The sequence below is a fragment of the Panthera tigris genome, chromosome E2, assembly GCF_018350195.1.
Source record: "Panthera tigris isolate Pti1 chromosome E2, P.tigris_Pti1_mat1.1, whole genome shotgun sequence".
In the NCBI taxonomy this organism is placed as follows: domain Eukaryota; kingdom Metazoa; phylum Chordata; class Mammalia; order Carnivora; family Felidae; genus Panthera; species Panthera tigris.
The window spans coordinates 25,832,851-25,853,397 of record NC_056674.1 but is presented as its reverse complement, the minus strand read 5'-3'; the positions used below and the strand labels follow the sequence as shown (position 1 = coordinate 25,853,397).

Here is a 20,547-nt window from a genome sequence, read left to right as displayed (position 1 = left end):
CAACAATTAAAAATCTAGAAATAAATCGTTAAAGATCTCAGCAATTGGGCAAGTACATGTGGAAATATGCCAATCTGGCAGTATTGTATGGAGACTCCTGCATGTGTCTTGACCAAAGTCATTACTCCAGTTCCCCCAACCCTTGTGCTCCTGGATGGCATTTGATAGAAGACAGAAGTAATTTGTAGGAAATTGTTATATAGTAAAAAACCAGAAGTTCTAGCTTTCCCGCCCCAGAACTATTACATTCATTGGGGGGTATTTTTACCCAGAGATGCATCCTGCAATCAGCCCCATTAATATCCTACATAAACAAGCCACAAGGGGCTTCAGTTGGAAAGTCTTTTAGGTCTCAGGCAGTCTGCACAGGCAGTAATTTCAAAGTCAGAGTGATGCACTGCTTGGGAAAGGGATTTGTGATGAAAAGAAAAATTGCAATTGGAATCTCCTTCTGAAGTACACTTACCTACCTACTCTTCTTACACATCTATTTTGGTGTTGTCCCAGGCTGCCACATGCTCACCCAGGGAACACAAATAAGGCAGCTTTTCCAGCTATGATGCAAACTATGAGCATGCTCACTGGAGCATATTTTGTTTCATCTGGAGTCAGTGATAGAGAAAGGAGAGTAAAAAGAGATGGAACCAAATGGGATCAGACTCATTGTGTTTGGTTCCCTTTAGAATAATTCTAAAATAAATAAAGGTTAATGCTTTGTAGAAAGAAGGGTCTTTGGTCAGTTGGAATTCTCTCTGATGGCTCCCTCTGTGATTGATTTATATTGGTTACGGAATTTCCTCAGTGTTGACATGAATGTGTGTGGCACCTCTGTGGAGCCATACCAAACAACAAAGAAACCGGTCAGGAGATGTAAAACAGTAATGATAATGACAGTAATCAGCTGTGTTTCCTTAGGAACTGTAGGTAAGAACACTGTGTGGAGGACTGAGACACCTGACACCATTTCACTATATCTGCAGGTATAGGGTTGGCCTGGTGCTACCAGGCGCAGGCTTTCAGAGGGGAAATGCAAAAACTCCAGGTTCTGATGGGCTTGGAACCTCTAAACTCAGGGTCACGGCTTCCCCTTGCTGCGTGACAGAGGTCTAAGGGCATTTACGTAAAAAGTACTAAAATAATTAGGGTGGAATAGATCAAAGCCAACCTTTCTTTCCCAAATTAAAGAAAACACAAAACATTTAGAAAGCCAGACCCATTCAGAAGAACAGCCCTGGTATCCACTCACACTATACACCACGATTCAACCAATATTTAGGCACACACTATGTGCAAGGCACCCTGTTGTGTGCCAGGTTCTCAATGATAAACAAGATAGACAAGTTTCCTGCCTCCTCTAGAGCTTTCATTCTCATGTAAGGCTTTTTTTAAAGACTGCTTATTGAAATATAATTCACATACTGTACAATTCTCACATTTCAGGTGTACAATTTAATGGCTTTTCATATGTTCATGGAGTTGTTCAACCATCACCACAATAGGTTTTTTTAGGATAGCGTAAGGTTTTTAAGGAGCTAATCCCTTCATCAATTATTGAATTACAATTGTGATCATTGCTTCTACGTCTTTGAGAGAATGAAGCATGAAACATCAGGAGCTTTCTGGTCTTGAGGCTCCAAGAAGGCTTCCTGCAGAATGACAATTGAATTGAGGGCTGATGGCTGAATAGGAGAGAGCCTGACAAAAGGAGTGAAGTGAGGAGGCAGCAGAGAAAACAGGAGAAAGGCTTTGTGGTGAATCTGAGAAACACAAAAAAGAATTTTGAATTTTATCTTAGAACAATTGGTTTTCTACTTTTTAAGAGTCTCAAGTCTCCCTGCTCTCCCCTCAATACCCAAGCCCCCTTTAAGATTTTCATTCCCAAAAGTACATCCCCTGCTGATGGCTAGAAAATAGACTGAGGAAGGCAAGAGAGAAAACAGGAAGACTTGTTAAGAGTGTATCACATTAGTTCAGCTACAAGATGATGGTGGCCTAACTCAAAGGAAACAAGAGCAGTGAGTTAATATAAGGTCAATTGAGACCTGAATTACAAGACCTTAGTAACTGACTATGGTTGTGATGAATTCCAAATATGATGCCTCCGTGGCTGGGTATATGGATTATGGAAGGAAAACTGGAAGAAATCAGGATTTTAGGAGTTGGGAGAGAGATCATTATAGGTTTGATATTGGATATACTGACGATGAAGTGTCCATAGACTGAGCTGTCAAGTAGGTAGTTGAATATGGGTCTGGTGTCAGAGGTGAGATCTGGGTTAAAGATATAAACACAGGAGTCATTGTCGTATAGTAGGTTCTGGACCATTGATGTCCTACAAGCAAGACCACCCAGGAGGAGACAACAGAGTAGAATAGGGGGTCTTGGGTGAAGCCAAAGGGGAATGCCAACATTCCCCTGGTGGATAGAAGAGGATGAGCTGGTTAAAGCAGCTGAGAAGGAGCTTCCAGGGAGGAGGAGGTAAACCAGGAGATGTAGTGACCTGGAAACCAAAGGAAGATAGTGCTTTCAGGCAGGAGAGGTTGTTTAAACACTGCTGAAGGGATGAAGCCTAAAAAAATGTCCTTTGGACTTGGTCACATGAAAATTATTGGAGACCTTAGTAAGAGTCATTTCTGAGACAGGAGTGTGAAAAAATAGAATATGTGCATATTGTCTCGAGAAATTTGTTTGTGGATGGGAAGCGAAGAGAAGAAAGGTTATGTGGATGAAGGGCCATGTGGGGTGAGGGAGGAAGGTTTTTGTAAGCTGGGAGAATGTAAGCAAATGTTAATGTTAATAAGGATTCAGTAAAGAGTAGAACAGAAAGGAGATGACTGATGGGTAAAGTGCCTAAAAACACCAGAGGGGTGAGATCCCAGCATAGCTGCAGGGGTTGGCTGGGGTTGAAAGAGAAACCTGCTTATGTCCTGAGAAGCCTGAGGCAAACCCTGGTTTCAGCTATAGCCAGAGATGGAGCCATGCTGCGCTGGCAGCAAAAACGACATTCTAAAAAAGCCTCATTGGGTATCAATTGCTCTTCACCATGCACTGGTTGTTGGATGAGATTTCTTCTTGCCTGTCACCCCCCTCCCTGCTGACACACATACACACACACACACACACACACACACACACACACACACGCATGAATGTGCACTCATTAATCATGTGTTTTGGAAACAGAAACCTCATAGGAGACCCTACTTCTGCTTCCTGCCCAAAGGCTTTCTCTTGCACAGCTGAGACCTCAGTATACACTTCACACGTCAAAGCACCTTTTTACCATTCTTTCTGCTCTCAGAGTTCAGATTGTCCATCCTTCACCTTCTCAGGATGATAACAAATGGCCAGGTCCCATGGGCAGACCAACTGACACATAATAAGTGGTAAAAGGAGAGTTGGGAGCATAATATCACTCCAGAGAGGTGGTGTTTGCATCAGTGTTGCCCAAAGGCAACAAGATAGGCACTAAATGGAACAGTGGCAACAGAGAAGAATAGCTGCTGCCCCTCGGATCTACAAAATTCATAAAACCTCAGGCCTAAACTATGATAGAGGCAGCTGCCCCCTTTCTCTAATCACAGAATTCAGGTGGAATGGCCTTTGGGGCAACTCCAGTGTGGTTGCATGGTGGTGAGACCTGGGCTCCATGTTGGGCCACCACTTTAGGAGGAGGGGAACCACCCCAGAGCAGAGGCCCAGTGATTATGAGGGTAAAAGGAGATGGTGGCTGGGAAAGGTCCTTGAACAGGTGGCTAATATTGTCATGAATCATTATGTTGGAAGCATCTGGCAAAGATTCATATGGACCTCCGGCCTGCATGGGAGTTTTGGGCCAAAGGCCTATGTAGTCACTATTCTAGTACCAAATGGGCATATTCAAGTCAGTCTCCCATGTGTGCAACAAAACAGTCTCCCTGTACATAGTTGAAACTTCATTTTATAAGTTGTGTAATGGAATAACTACTATGCAGACCTGTTGTTTTATACCCAGAAACCTTCAATGACAATATGCTATATATTACAGTGTTATTTTTCAGTGCACTTTCTCATTTATCACCCCACTTTTTCCTCACAGTGGCCCTCTGAGGTTTCCCTCATGCATCTGATGAGGAGAGAGGAGCCAAGACCTATGGATGAACATGTGTTCCCTCCACTTCATAGTAAAGCAAGTGACAAAAGCAAGGGTTTGCTCCAGCTAATACTATGTGCTGCTGCCTTGGGTCTCTTCTTAGTTAAAGAATCTAAGGAAAAATTCACTGGCATAATGTATTTTAACCAAACGTTGCCAACTAAACTCTTGTCAAGGATACGGGGCACCGGGCCAAAAGTAGAAGGAATTGTGTTGAGATCATCCTCCACCTCCACAACAGAGAAAATTAATGGCCCTGCACTTGATGCATTTGGGAGAACCACTTAACTAACTGCTGACTCTGCTACTTCTAGTTATTTACTTCCCTGCTCAATAGAAGTTGAAAAATCACTTGTATTATTAATTTGCGTAAAATCTTCCAGTTTCAGAATGTGAGTCTAAAGCTATTTTTACAAAGTTGGAATTCTCAGCTTTTTGCTTTCAGATGACTATAGTCATTCATCAGTAATTCTCATAAACACTGAGATTACATTTTTTTACCTTTAATTTTCTAGATGAGATAAACATGTACAGGTAGACTGAATTTCTCTCTTGCTGAACAGTCATATATAAAACTACAAAAACAGCCCTTAGTCCCTATTTTCAGACAGCAAGACAGTAACATTTCCCTTTGGAAAAAATCCCATTCATAATAAATTTATTATTACTTGGCAGTGGGTGGAGACACCCAATTTATTCAGCCTTTACTGAATGCTAGGATGCAGAAGGCTTATATTCCATCTAAAGAAAGCATTGGCTTCATGAAATAATAAATGCACCAGTGGAGAGTCTATATTCTATAACTGTGTGGAATCTGTGGCATCCTTGGGCATGCCGAGACAGAGACTATTAGGAGGAGGAGGGGTCATGAGGATGGAAGAAAGAAATAAGAGAGAAGGATGGGAAGTATATATCAGGCAAGGAGACCACATCTGTGTCTGTTTTGAAGACTGTAAAGCCTGGACAGACTAAAAAAGTCAGAAAATAGAGAGTCATTGAAGGTTTATTTACAAGATGAACAAAGTGTTTACATTCAGTTTTGCAATGGCTAGAAGGGAATGGTAATCAGACTTGAGACCTCAAACTGCGTGAGTGGAGGATACAGTCCAAGTATTTGGCAGTGGTATAGTTCTAGGGTAAGAAAGTGATTCCCACATCCCCTGCCGGGGGGGATTCCAGGAAGAACAAAAGAACTGAAAAGGACATATGGGAGTATGAGAACATTTAGCAGGAGTCTCAGCTCCAGGTCGGGCCTCACCAGGATCAGGGAAAGGGTACAGGTAGAAGCCAAAACATAAGAGATTCTTAAAAACTGAGAACAAACTGAGAGTTGATGGGGGCTGGGGGTGGGAGGGAGGGTGGGTGATGTGTATTGAGGAGGGCACCTGTTGGAATGAGCACTGGGTGTTGTATGGAAACCAATTTGACAATAAATTTCATATTAAAAAAAAAAAAGAAAGACTTCTATCTCATCACCTTCTGCTCACACCATATAAAAGCCATAGTTTAAATCAAAGCCATGTTTGGTTATGAGACCATGGATCTTAAAAGGTTTTAAGTTTTAGATAGGAAGAGATGTCAATCTCTGCTGTCCCTGTCAATCAAATGTACCAGTCCGTGGGAATTCTGGAGTAGGGAAGTACGCCCCCCCAAGAGATAAGCTCCAGTCTCCTGGGTTCTAAAGAGAGCCAGTTACCCCTAATTGGCCTGGGGGCTCCATTAATGTGAGGAGGAGGGATGTAATGGAGCAGAAGCCAAATCAACAGAGGACACTGTTTCAACTTGCTTTTTCTTAGCCATTATTGTAAAAAAGATAGACAGACAGATGGCTTAAAAAATAAAATAAACCAGCTGTATAAGAAAGTGAGGCAAATAAATGTAGTGAGATAAGAGCCCAGATCTGAAATTATGCAGTCTCCTCATCTGTAAAATAGGAGTAATAACAGTACCTTAGAGAGACTTATGAGACTTATAAGGACTGAGGTGATATTTAAGGCAAGAGAATGGAGATGCTCTTTGAAAAACAGCACCTAGCAACACAGGGAGTGAAGGTATAAAGGAAAGGGGATGCACACAGTTACACAAATATAAGATGATTTGATAAAATGGTAAAGTTGAAGGGGCCTTTGCAGAAATCTAGCCCAACTCAGTCACTTTAAAGAGAAGGAAACTGAAGTTCAGAGAGCATCAGTGATAAGTCAAGTGGTCCACAATATCCAGAAAATGAGAGACCGGTGGCAGGAGACCAAGTTCTCAGATTCCCAGTTTTTGTCCTTTCTCACAGTGCTAAGCAGGAGACCAGGAAATGGCTGTGTGCAAGGTGAATGTTAATTAATATTGACCATGAGGATGAAATTGGCAATCGTGAACTTCTAAATTGGGGAAAAATAAACATGAGTCAAGGAATTTTGACTACTACTACTACTACACTTTGTCCTCTAACATAGGTCAATAAGAAACACCGACTAAAGCAAAACCAGAAAAATGTCTTTTAAATGAAACAGAGTCTCTTTAATTGAGGGTAGATTAATGATTTCAAAGGTTGGAAAGTCATTCTCCTATTTTTTTTTTTCAGGATAAGGAAGTAGTAGAAAAAATCAGATTCAAACATTTCTTTTCTGGTGGAATCATCCTGCTTCTTTTCAGCCCAGACTTGTGCATGAAGTTGACCAGAAGGAAAACTTCATCATGCTGCCAAATTTCTAAGGCGTGATCTGTGCTTTCATAATTTGCAGTATCTCCATCAAAAAACAATTGAATCTGAAGAGCTGGGAACGCGTGCCGCATGAAAGATTTCTGATTACAGCACCCACTCTCAGACTCAGAAAACATACACTTCTCTAAATGTTCCAAAACCCCTTATGAACTTGTCATCTTTACTGGTGGCTCAGCCAGTATTTGAACCAAAATTGCCACTTAAACCTGCCCGTGTAGTTCACTGTACTGAGTGCACAAGTTGGGAGAATTAATTACCCACCTCATGTTGTATTTCTCTACCAAACACAGGAACATGGCAGGGTGGGCACTTGATGGTGAGTGACTGATGTTATTGAATTTCTTTGTTCTCATTTTATTGTGGGCTCAAAAAGAAAGTGAAATACACTCATGCTGTGAACTTTTGTACTTATTTAGCACCGTTCAATGATTTCAGCAAGCTGTAACTAGGACCTGCCTTTTCTGTCACATGGATATGTCTCAGATGATCTTTTTGCAAGGAAGGAGGATTAAGGCAGATTCCAGTGTAAATGTACTTCTCTCAGAGCTGCAGGGTTTCCAGCAGTTTAGAAAAACTGCTCCCTTGTGTTCCCACTGTGTTGTTCAGTCGACACCTTACACATCACAGAGGAAGCAATGTTGTTGTAAAGTGGGCATAGGCTAGGGAAAAAAGTAGATGAGCTTGTTTCTTTATAAAGCATCTTTGAACCAGTCATATTACAAATTTGAGAATTTTCTAATGTATCATTAAAAAAATTTTAATTTCTTACACATTTGTGAAATAATTATTTCAATCTTCTAAATTCTAATTTTGTGATCTGGACTCTGTTCAGTCACTTACAATTTGTGGGACCTTGGAAAAAATGCTTAATCTCTGTTCCTCAGTTTCCTCATATGTAAAATGAGGGTACTAATAGCTGCTACTTCATAATATACATATAGCACTATATGCGTATATGTTTTATATGCATATTACATTTTAATATAAAGAACTAAGCCCAATGCATGGTAGATTACGTGCTCAGGAAATGTAAGCTATTATTAGCCCCTATTATTACTTGATTAGGTTAACTGGTGGCATAGTTATCTAAAGTTTTTTGTTTTTAAGCCAGCTATTGGATTTATTCTTTTTTTCTGTTCTTGAATTAGTTTCACTTGATCATTTTCTTTCTTGTGCTTTCCTTATTTTGCTTTAATTTTAAGATTTCTTGTAGTATTTAACCCCCATTCAATCTTATTTAGTACTATGTTTAGAACCATGAATTTTTGTCTGAATATGGTCATAGCCATCTTATATGTAGTAATTTGATATTCTGAAATTTCAATTTGGTTTCAATTTAGAATTTCAAAATTTACAAGAGGTTGGCTTTATTCTTTTCTATTTTGGTTATTAAACTGTGGCTTTTTTTTTCTTTTGCCAGACATAAGAATGCAGTCTTCACTATTTCTAATTTTGAAATGCATGGAGATTTTCTTTGGCACCTGGAATAAGGTCAGCTTCAAAATGTTTCAGGGAAACTAGAAGGAATAATCACAGTGGTTTGGATACAGATTAAATATTTATATATTAGTGATTATATTATTCCTATGCTATCATTATTTGTTTTCAGATTTCATTGGTCATAGGTAAGTTACTGATTATGTTTTTGTTTCTCCTTGCATTTTCAGATACTTTATGTATCTTGCCGTTGGTTAGAGTGAACTGCTAGAATAAATACAATGGCTCATACACATACTTGGTTTCATCATTTATATTTGGTTAAACAATTCTTTACATTACATTCTTTCTGTCTAAATAACTGGGATAGTTTCTGTGTCCTGATAGAATGCTGGCTCAGTGGTCAATGACAGGTGTTAGAGTAAGCAGAGTGGGGAGTGAAGGGGTACAAACTGGCCCACCACTAGACAGGAACTGACATGGAGGCAATTTGGCCATCTTCCACAAATGGCTACCACATTAACCTTGTTCAAAGTCATCCCAGCCCACAGGAATGGGCAAGGAGCACAGGGCCAGGGGGTGGAGGGTAGAGGGGGCAAGCATGGAGACTTATGGAACAGGCTTAGAAGTGGCATTACTTCTGCTCATATCTCATTAAGGAACATTCCACTAAAGTCACAAGGACATACTCCGTGGGGTAATAGAATGTGTGGTATATCTGAGCAGCCATATATGCACAACTGTAATTCTGTTACTATGGAAGTGGAGAATAGATTTTGATGGACGGCCAGAAATTTCTGCCATGATGTTGTTTAGTTTTGTATACAGATTTAGGCCATTTGAATTCTAGTACAAATGTAATGCTTTTTTACTTTTAATTAAAAGTGGTCTTACATTAAAGTAGAGAGCTGCAATGATAAGGGATCTGGACAGTGTCATTTTTGTTTTCTATCTTTTGCTAGTTGCTAGATGGTTAATTTTCTGAATGCTACCCACCCCTCCTACCAGGCACCTTCTGGTAATTTAAAACTGCTTGTATTTCAAATGGTAAACTTTAAAAAACTTTATTTCTTGATTATTAACTTTAAAAAATGAAGTGAATAATATGGCTTTCTGTGAAAAACAAGGAAATTAACTCACTTATAGTTCCTTCTCAGCCCCTACCGAGTTTTGTTAGCCTTCTGTATGATTTTCATCCCAGTCCATTAGTTACATCATTTTAAATTGCAAAGTTTTTCTTTCAGGTGACTCTTTTCTATAACTGTAAATTGCCTTGTTATTACTGTTAATTTTATATTTTAATGGATTAACAATTTATGAGTACTTCTTATGTATTTATTATGTTTTCTCCATTACTGCACTATTCACATCGATTCTCTTGGTTTATTGGATTTAGTCAAGTGTTATTTTCAAGAAAAATTCTCAGTGTTATGATTCCTGAGTTACTGTATATTTAAGAATTCTTTGCCTTTACAACTAGGTGGGAAAAAAAATCTTAGACCGCCCTTATTGTGTGACGTTGAACTGGTTTGAAATTGAGCCCCAGAAGATGATGTGTTTTTTTTTTTATTTCAACTTCTCCAAGATGTGTCAATGTTGTTCATTTTCAATCAAATTTTTCCAGAACAATGAAAGTTCTTCCTTATTTAGGAAAAACTTTTTGTCTTTGAATTTTTTTTTTCTTCTGTGTCAATCGTAGCTTTCTGTACCCATGGATACCAATTTTCTTTATGTTGGATCAACCTTCTCCACCCCCGTGTAGATCCTTTTCCATCATCAGTGACTCTGATTCTTTTTTTTTTTAACGTTTATTTTTGAGAGACAGAGTGTGAGTTGGGGAGGGGTAGAGAGAGAAGGAGACACAGAATCTAAAGCAGGCTCCAGGCTGAGCTGTCAGCACAGACCCCGACGCGGGGCTCTAACCCCTGAACCGCGAGATCATGACCTGAACCAAAGTCAGTCACTTAACCAACTGAGCCCCCCAGGTACCCCTACTCTGATTATTTCTTATGAAATAAGACCTTTTCACAGCCACAGGAATACTAGTAATGTCTGTCACTCTCTTCCCCTCCTGTCTTATTTTTCTTCATAGCATTTATTACTATGTGTTACTATGTCCCCAACACCAACTAGAACATAAACTCCACGAGGAGAGGAAATTTGTCCTTTTTTTCATTACCATGCCAGAACAGTGTCCAGCATATAGTTGATGCTCAATAAGTATTTGACTGAATTATCTCAAGCTCTCCCTGTATGTCAGCAATTCAGTTTTCAGTTATGTATATTTTGTTCTTTGCTGTTTCTAATTTATAAAACTTGTTTTGTCAGCTCTATTTTTCTATCTTATTGGTTGTCTTATTTTGTCTTTGATTTCTTCTTTCATCAATTCCTTTTCTCTTTAATTTCTTTGAGAGCTTTGAGCATAGAGAACGAGTTCCGTATCTGTTTTTTTTTTTTTCTATAGTATTTTTACATAGTTTATAGGTAGCTTCTTTCCTTCTTTCTCATGATTGGCACAAGCAACTTTGTGGGCACCTGGATACAGTGTGGGCAGTATTCTGAACCTTTTCCCAATCTGAGCTCTTTTGTTCTCTCCTAGCTATTTCCAGCTGAGTCCTCCTTCTCAGGCAGTAAGTAAGTGCCTAAGTTTACCCAGTTTAGAGGAACAATCGCATACTATAAGGCACCATCTTTGGAAACGGGATATGCCCTTGATTAGGCAGAGTGAATTCAGGTCTCATAGTATTAAAACAAAATTTCAGGGATGCCTGTGTGGCTCAGTCAGTTAAGCATCTGACTTGATTTCAGCTCAGGTCATGATCTCACACTTGTGAGATTGAGCCCCGTGTGGGACTCTGCACTGAGCATGGAGCCTGCTTGGGATTCTCTCTTTCTCCCTCTCTCTTTCTTCCCCTCCCCCACTCACTCTCTCTCAAAAGAAACATGTAAAAAAATAAAATACAATTTCAGAAAAAAAAAAAAAGGGTAGTCATAAATCTAATCACCACTGCCCATAAGCTCCCTCTCAGGCAACAAAACACGGGTCTGTGGTACTAGTTCTCGACTAGTATTCTTATAGATAATTGGTTCTGGGGATTGTGGTCACCCTTGCTCTTCATCTACCACCCTCCCAGATGAAAAATCAAAATGGCCACTCCCAATAGCAATTTACTTCCTTGGGGAGCACAACTATGGCAGTCATGCAGTTCGTGCACTGCACAAAGGTACTCAGTTGAGAGGGCAACAGGGGGACTGAAATCCAGTTTACACTTGGCTCTCTGACACACATGTCCTGGGATGGAGTTACATCTGTTAAGAGAAAGGACTTTTTCCTTTGCACAAAGGTGTTTAGCCCTGTGCCCACAGGGTTGAGTATGCCCCAAAAGGGTGCCTTTTTCTAACTCACACAGATATCACGTGGGTTGGCAGCAGCACTGTGGGAGATTAATGCCAGACGGTGATATGTGTAGTAGGGGAAGGACTTCCACCCTGGAAGGACATTTTCTGTCTTTCCCATAGACACTGACTCCCTTATCTGATTCCCTCCAAATGCATTAGGTTTTTCATAATTTATCTACTTGCCTTATCCCCACCTTGTACAGCTTCTGGAATGCCAGAGTATAGGAGCCAAATACAAATTCCAAGGAGTCTTTTGTCTTCCTGCTACTTTTCAGAGTTTATGGTATGAGGTTGTATTGCTTCCTCTGTTTGAATGCTGCTGGTGTTGTTTTGTTGATTCTTCCTCCCTCATTTCTCGTTCATGTTTTTAGTTTCTAAAATAGAGTAGTTTTATGATCTGGCTGCATACTAACATGCTACTTCCAGTCTCTCCTTGATTTAGATGTGGTATCTCTGTGCTGCCATAACTGTGCTCTTACACTTTTATATGCCATCTATTTAATATGCATGTTCATGAAGGGCTACAAGCATGTCTGAACCTACTCTTTAGAGTTCTGGTGAAAAGTTAAATTTATTCAGGTGTTCTAGAAATGTTATTTGGTGTCCATAAGGCACTGCAAGTTTATCACATATTGAGGATGACATCAAGATGATCCCACACTCTGATTTTTAAAATTGAAATACGACTTCTTCAGACTTAAATAAAATGGAAGGAAATCTGGAAAACACTATGTTTCTTAAAATGATAGCTCTGGAAATGTAGTTGAATTTGATATTCAGTCAGGAGTTTCCAACAGACGTTGCTAGTACAATAAACTTATACAGTGAATCTGCCATTGTGATAGAGGAAGCTTTAAATCAGATTTAAATCTTGTCATGCCTGGATAAATGTGCTAATATTTTCAGTCAGTCTCTCGTACAGCTGTTAAAACATTTTAGCTCTGTAGGTCAAATGGGACTTCTAAAATTCATATGAGTTCTGTGTTCTAATTCTCACTATATTTTGCTTCTCTAGTTAGAAAACAGACATTGCACCTGTTGGGATGAACACTGGGTGTTGTATGGAAACCAATTTGACAATAAATTTCATATATTTAAAAAAAAAAAGAAAACAGGGGCGCCTGGGTGGCGCAGTCGGTTAAGCGTCCGACTTCAGCCAGGTCACGATCTCGCGGTCCGTGAGTTCGAGCCCCGCGTCAGGCTCTGGGCTGATGGCTCGGAGCCTGGAGCCTGTTTCCGATTCTGCGTCTCCCTCTCTCTCTGCCTCTCCCCCGTTCATGCTCTGTCTCTCTCTGTCCCAAAAATAAATAAAAAACGTTGAAAAAAAAAGAAAACAGACATTGGCTTCTGTAGAGGTGTACATCAAGGATTACTGATCCCATCATATCTTTCAGTACAATAAATTTTGAGTTTCATCTAAATACAAAGTTGGTACATATGTCACAGATTCTGAATGCCTTCAGCAACATGGGAAAACTAGAATTCTGCATATGTAACATATAAGCAGGAAACTAAAACTCATTCAGGAAATATACATTTGCATTCGATGTTTGATTTCAATAAAGACAGTGACAGGTTTATGGCAACTTTGCTCAGCTTATCAGGCTTTTTAAAAATTCTTAAAAATACAACACTTTCCTTCCATTAGGCTTCAGCAAATATTAAATATTCCAGGGTTTTTTTTTTTTTCTTATTTCCAGTTTCTTCAGCTATGAAGTGTCAGTCCTCAATTCTCCATGGGTTTCCAGTTTAAGGTTTTTTGTATGTTTGTTTTTATAAACAAGGTTCATTATTATCTTTTCATAAACTCTCTTAATTTATGAAGTAATTATCTTCTTTGTCATATCGCTCTCCTTAAGATGTTCTGTAAGGTTAGATTTTACCTCATTCTTCTCAATTTTGCCAACCAGTGCATATATGATTTTTTATGCGAGATCCAGGCAGTACACTTCAAAGTTATGAGAAATGTGCCTGACTCTGCAATTTTTCCCATGTGCTGAAACATCCATTTATTTGATATCAATTTGACTTGTTACTGAAGCCACTTGTCCTATCTTTCTTAGGTCCTTTCAAGACTCTAAAAATGGGCTGCATTCTTTGTGTAACAAGTTTTACTTCTCTGGTGATACTTCCATAATAAGAATGGTCAGAAAAATGATTTTCCTTGGGTCCATGGCTCAAACTAATGGGCTGTACTATAACATTCAGTAAGGAAATAAATTGATAAAACTTAAATGTTTAATCTATTTTCTAATTTTACTAAAGTTTGCTTAAGTAAATTTCATAGCAAAATATGTGTAATGGTAGGTACCATATATTCTCTTCCATTCTATCTCCGAATCAATTAAATGGAAATATTCAGGAGTAATAAACTTAATATCGTGAACATGAGAACAAAAAGATATATCCAGATATATTCATTAATTCAGAAGTAAAATTTAATGATTTTCAATTTTTTTTACTAGTACAAACTAGGTTAACAGTCCATACTTCTGAAAAATCTTACATATGCCATATTTTTAGTAAGAGCTCAAAGAAAAATGTCTAATCAGGTATAGATTACACTGTATTTTAGTCCAACCCCTAAAGTCAGCACAAATACACAACTATAGTCATGTTTATAAGGTAAAAGTTGTACAATAGTTCTGTATACTAAAATTTCATCAACAATGCAGTTTTTGAGAATCAAAACATTAGCTGGCAGATTTGCTTTTATGATTTTTAATATCTTTTTTTAGTATAACAATGACACTAAGTTAAGTTCATCATTCTTTCAATATCCAGTATGCATCACTAGCTGAAAAATTCATTTTAATGGCAGTAAGGTGGGAATTTAGTCCAAAGAGCAAAGATTCATTTTGATGAGTTATTTGATCATAAAACACGCAGTAGTGAACTTTCAATTCATAAACTATTTCTATCATTCAGTAAAGATTATTATTGTAGTTGGCATAATAATCATCAGAACTTTTTTCCACCTAGTTACAGCATTTCTTACCATTAGATTGGCTATGGAGTGCAAGAGGTCCAGTGGCTCTGCCAAGGACGTGGCAACCACCTCACCAACATACTCAGTCCATACATTAATGGTGGCCTGAACCAAGCTTCAACACAAAACTTAACACACTACTAGAAAACATGTCTCAACAGAGCCTTTTACACCTTTCTCACTAGCTAACCAGACATGGGTCATCATTGCTTGGTTTGACTTCTCCTTCTAGCAGCAAATTCATCACAACCTTTGTCAAATAGCTGCATGTTCCTCTTTTTCCCAGTGGGGGAGTGTTGTAAAAGGAAGTCATGTCATCCTACAAAGGAAAACAGTAAGCAAGTCATTTGATTTTTTGTTTGTAAAGAGTTGACAGGTAGAATCAGTGTCAGCCTAGGGGGGAAAATAAATTCACAGAAAGATTTCCTTGTGGAAAACAGAATCTTGAGCTTTTCTTTCATTTTCCTAAGGCGTCTTCTCAGCATATAAAACAGACAGATGTTTTCAGTATTCTCTTTGCTGATAATTTTTATTTACTTAAAGAACCTTTTTACAGATGAGCATAAAATATTAAACAGAGAGCCTGGAAGGGACTATATTAGTAGTATACACAGAACCAAGGTAGCCTGTTACGCATTCCCATCCTCCCCAGAATTTAATTTCATAGCCTTCTGGAATCTATGGCTCCTTTCTGGTAAAACAATTTTAACTGCTAACTATATAAAGGAAATTTATGTCTTCCTAGTTTTCTTTTTAGTCAAAGCTTCATAGCTGAACTGACTAGTAATTAACTAAAACGTACCACTAATTCCTCAAATAAGCCAGACTTCCTCCCTGCCCCTCGAGTACTACATTTTGCACTCTATAAATCTGTTTTGTAAGTTAAATGATAAGAGATTAGGGATATTTTGAAGAGTTGAGACAATGGAAAAACTCTATAAAAGGCTGTTTTATCCACTTACTTGTTTTTCAACTTCCTTTAGTCGACTCTCATCTTTTTGAAATTCATGAAATGCTTCTTTCACCAGTTTGTCTAGATCTACTTTGTCTTGAAATTCTAGCTCAGGGTTTCTTTCCAGTACAATGGATACAACCATTAGTAACTAGAAGAGACAGACGTTGAAAGCCAATTATATGAACCATAAAAACAACACAGCCTGGACATGTTTTCATTCTTTAGTCAGACTAATGGGTGATCCTCATATTCCATAATGTGTTCTGCATGATGACAGGTTTTTGGATCATTGTGAATGGAATGTTTCTAATCTTTTAAAAAAAATTTTTTAATGTTTATTTATTTTTGAGAGAGAGAGAGAGAGAGTGACAGAGCTCGAGAAGGGAAGGGCCAGAGAGAGAGGGAGACACAGAACCTGAAGCAGGCTCCAGGCTCCGAGCTGTCAGCACAGAGCCCAATGCGGGGCTCGAACTCAGGGACTGAGAGATCATGACCTGAGCTGAAGTGAGACGCTTAACCGAATGAGACACCCAGGTGCTCCTGGAATCTTTCTAATCTTAAAAACTAGTAGCATAAGTTCTGTTTGGAAACTGCACATTTTTTTTCATTGTATATATCTTTATAGCTGAGCAGAAATGTTTTTTAGTTATTTAAATGAAACTAAGAACTTTGAAAAATGATTTTCCTAATCTTGTCTGTAGTACATAGTGCCCTGTTCACCCAAAGTGCCTGAACATTCTTGCCTTTGGGCATTAATCCTTGTTGGCAAAACACTAAAACCAGTGTCCAGCGGAGCGGAGGCTGCCCTAGAAGAGGTGGTAGGCAGCAAAGCCAAAGAAGGCAGGTGAGAGTTCAGTGGAGCCTCTAATCAAATGACTTGGAGCCCAGCACCCTAAAATTAGTATAATACTGTGACATCACAGTAGTTTCTCAGGGTATGGCTATGTTTTAAAAAATACACCTAACTCTGACCTCTTTGATATGAGTACTATTTGGTCTACATGTGTTAGTTTAATGCATAATCCTATTGTTTGTCTATCTCATACATTCATCCTAAGTACTAACATTCATTTTAATTTTTTTTTTCTTTTTTAGGGCACCTGGGTGGCTCAGTCGGTTAAGCATCCAACTTCAGATAAGGTCATGATATATGGTTTGTAGGTTCAAGCCCCACGTTGGGTTCTGTGCTGACAGCTGAGAGCTTGGAGCCTGCTTTGGATTCTGTGTCTCCCTCTCTCTCTGCCCCTCTCCAACTTCCACTGTCTCTTTCTTTCAAACTCTCCCTGTCTCTCTTACTTACAGAGTGTAAGTGGGAGAGGGGCAGAGAGAGGGGGAGATGCAGAATTTGAAGTAGGCTCCAGGCTCTGAGCTGTCAGCACAGAGCCCGATGCAGGGCTGAAACTCACAGATCACGAGATCATGACCTGAGCCAAAGTCAGACGCTTAACTGACTGAGCCACTCAGGTGCCCCACTGACATTTTTTTAGATGACAAACCATTATACACAAAGACTGTGTCTGAGTACACAATGCTTGGTAAAGACTTTCTGATCTTTATTATGCCTCCTACTTTGCATGTGGAACAGGAAAAAAGACCTCATAATCCCAAATTTGGGATTCTTCCTGACTGTACTTCAACTAAATGCTTCCAAAACAGAACCTGAAGGAACCAAAGGAAACACTTTCAGAAAAATTCAGGTATCAAAATGTGGAAAATCTTGGGGCAGAGATTTAGCCAGGAGAATATGAAGCGTTGCTCTAGTTCTGAAGAAAAATTTCTTCTGCAAAGGGACCCTCATTTTGGTCAACAAGAAGGACCTCCATGTCCATTGTAGGTCCCAGATGCTGGGCACTAAACACTGAAAGGCTAACAGCACAAGGAAGGCATTCACCTTTCCAATAAACCCATCTCTTTCTGACCCCAGACTGCCTGACTTCCCACATGCTGCTGATACTGTTTATGAATCCTGGCACATCTGAGATAGGATTGAATCTCACTCCACTCTGGCTGTAGGTCCAGACATGCTGCATTTCAGGTGCCACAACCAGTTTGGCATTTACTGAGATCTTCTGTATCACTAAGACATGTTACCTACCCACAAGAAACACAAAGTCTACTCAGAAAAAGACACAAAGTGAAGATGGACTATGTATTAAATCCATTCATTATGGGAATTCTCTATGTATTCAGCATAATGTTTTAAAATGGCAAAAGAGCACATGTATACACGTGCATGGATGTGTGTGTGTATTTGAGCATTTAACTTTATATAAAATAATGATACAGTACAAAATTACATGTATTCTCTGTTCACAGAGGATGTTTGGAAAGATGTCCCTCAAAATATCAACATCAGTGATCTATTGCTACTGGGTGTGGGGAATTTTTTTCTTTTCTGTAATTTTCTGAATTAAAACTTTATATAATAGTCATGTGCTATTTCTCTAAACAGAAAAAAAAAACCCTGAAATTAAAGCAAACAGGATAAGGTTGCTTCCTCTGTTTTTTAGTGGCATTCATGCACTTGCCATTGAAGGGCACTGAATTGTTCATGTACTTTGACTTGAGTCAAGGATGGCTATATCCTCCAGGAGGACTCAACTAGAGGAGATGGGGATAGGTAAGGAGTGGAATTCCTAGTCTCTTGGGCAGTTTCTTTTATGTTAGTTTTCAGGGAACAGATAGAAAGCATTTCTTCAGCAATCTACATTTCTAAATACAAACCTCCACAACAATCTGTCTGTACTTTGGCTGGTCAATATTCCCCAACATATCTTCAACAAGGAGAGAGAAATTCATCTCATACATGGTCATATCTGACAGGGTTGGTTGCTGAAAAACAATAACTCAATATTAACATGCATTCTTACACTGTGGTTTCCACCTAATAGAGGAATTTCATTTTCTCTTTTTTTTAAATTTTTGTTAATGTTTTTATTTATTTTTGAGACAGAGAGAGACAGAGCATGAGCAGGGGAGGGGCAGAGAGAGAGGGAGACACAGAATCTGAAGCAGGCTCCAGGCTCTGAGCTGTTAGCACAGAGCCCGATGCGGGGCTCGAACTCACAGACTGTGAGATCATGACCGGAGCTGAAGTCAGACGCTTAATCGACTGAGCCACCCAGGCGCCCCTTTTTAAAAAAAATTTTTTAATGGTTTTATTTATTTTTGACACAGAGAGAAACAGAGCATGAGCAGGGGAGGGGCAGAGAGAGAGGGAGACACAGAATCTGAAGCAAGGAATTTCATTTTCTAATCAACAATCTTTTTGAGTTTCTATAAAACCTTCGCATTTTCAGCTATATGACTGGATTTTATATATGTCAAACTACTGAAGCCAATCAGCTGACTATTGTGATAAATTAAACCTCCTGTTTTTAGTGGTTATCTTCACTATACAAGTGTTAAGAAAGAGGGGCTATCTTGGAAATCCACTTTAATACACAAAAGGAACAGCCAAAAATTGAGACAACAAATAGAGTACATATTGCTTTCAGAATTAACACAAGAAGTTATGCTTGCTGTCACACTTTACCATGTAAGTCACTTGCTACTGATTTACATCATTTCTGTGGCAGATCCTTTCTGAGCTGGCAGCATAGAAATGCATACAAATAAGCAAAAACAACATTATATGTAGAAATGGCAAGAAAACACAGAAAAAAAGCAAAACTAAAAGAATTTACTCTCTATATTTCATTTAAAACGAGAGTATTGCATAGTCTTCCACTCACTTTTTACAAACCAAATGAAAGCAGCAAATAAACTCAAATCCAAATCCAAATTTGGGCATGGTGGATAACTCTCAAAGGATTGAAGAGAAGGCTCTAAATGTTAGGTTTGTATGTTGGAAAGCAGATGTAGTCACCAGACTTATTACCAGAGATGAAGAAATGATGAGTCATACTTATTTGCTTCTACCTTGATGATTTACAGTGAACTTGATCGTAGCCTCAGAACAATGTGTATCTACTTACTACTCCAAATGGGACCTAGCAGGAAAGTTCCCTTGAAATCAAGTAACAGCAAAGTTGTTTGGCCTGGTATAATAATGCACCAGCCCTGTAATTCATTATGGTCTATCTACTGTATTCTGTATTCAATATAATCTAACATATTATTAATGTTTACAGGTAGTACCTAATTTGGGGAAAGTGAAGCCCATTTGTTGAACACAGTATTTATAATTGTTTATATGTCTAGCAATGGGATTAGTAGGGCTACAGAAGTTAAGGAAAATCCTGTCATGGTTTCATATCAATTTCCTTTTAATATATCACATTTGAAAAGTCACCTAGCTATTGTGCAACTATGATAAATCTAGAGAAGAAACATCAAACTTGCTTTATTTCCCACTCTCTGGAAGAACTTAGGGTAGGCAGTATAGCAGAAAAGTCAAGACAAAAGGCTTAGAAGTAAAATTACCGGGGATAGGGCAGGGGATAGGTGTCACACTCTGGGTCAGCTACTTCCTATGTATGACCTTGGGAAAATCACTTTGCTGGGCCTCATTTTCCTCATCTGTCAAGTGGGAATAATAAAGTACCTACACCAAAAGATTGTTGTGAGGATTTTAAAGGAGCACCTAAGAAAGTGTGTGTGTGTATGTGTGTGTGTGTGTGTGTGTGTATATATATATATATATATATATATATATATATATATATATATATATATAATATAAAAATACTTGACATGCACCTGCTGTTATTGATGTTAGGAAAGAGAGGAGACAAAATATAAGTGGTGGCCTGGGCAATCAGACAATTAAATGAAAATCTGGTAGGTATTAGTGGGGGCTGGGAAAGCAGCTAACAAAAAGGTTGCCACAGTCCACTGTATGTAGACACAAAGCCTAACAGAAGAAGCAGAGCATGAATAATGGAAGCCTGTTCCCTGCTCATAGGAGACAGTGCTGC

At 38.8% G+C, this 20,547-nt stretch overlaps 1 protein-coding gene across 7 annotated transcripts in view; it reads right to left on the bottom strand.

The window, feature by feature from the left end:
- Positions 1–14,210: 14,210 nt before the first annotated feature.
- The window catches only part of PHKB (phosphorylase kinase regulatory subunit beta), a 258,751-nt gene continuing 252,414 nt past the window's right edge, over positions 14,211–20,547 (bottom strand). For all 7 annotated transcript variants that reach the window (XM_007096703.3, XM_007096704.3, XM_042969771.1 and 4 more), the window contains 3 exons: positions 18,353–18,460; positions 15,636–15,776; positions 14,211–14,992 (listed from right to left, as the gene is read on the bottom strand). In XM_007096703.3, the coding sequence (XP_007096765.2) occupies positions 14,855–14,992; positions 15,636–15,776; positions 18,353–18,460 (387 nt within the window). In that variant the 3' untranslated portion in view covers positions 14,211–14,854. The remainder of the gene's footprint in view (positions 14,993–15,635; positions 15,777–18,352; positions 18,461–20,547) is intronic.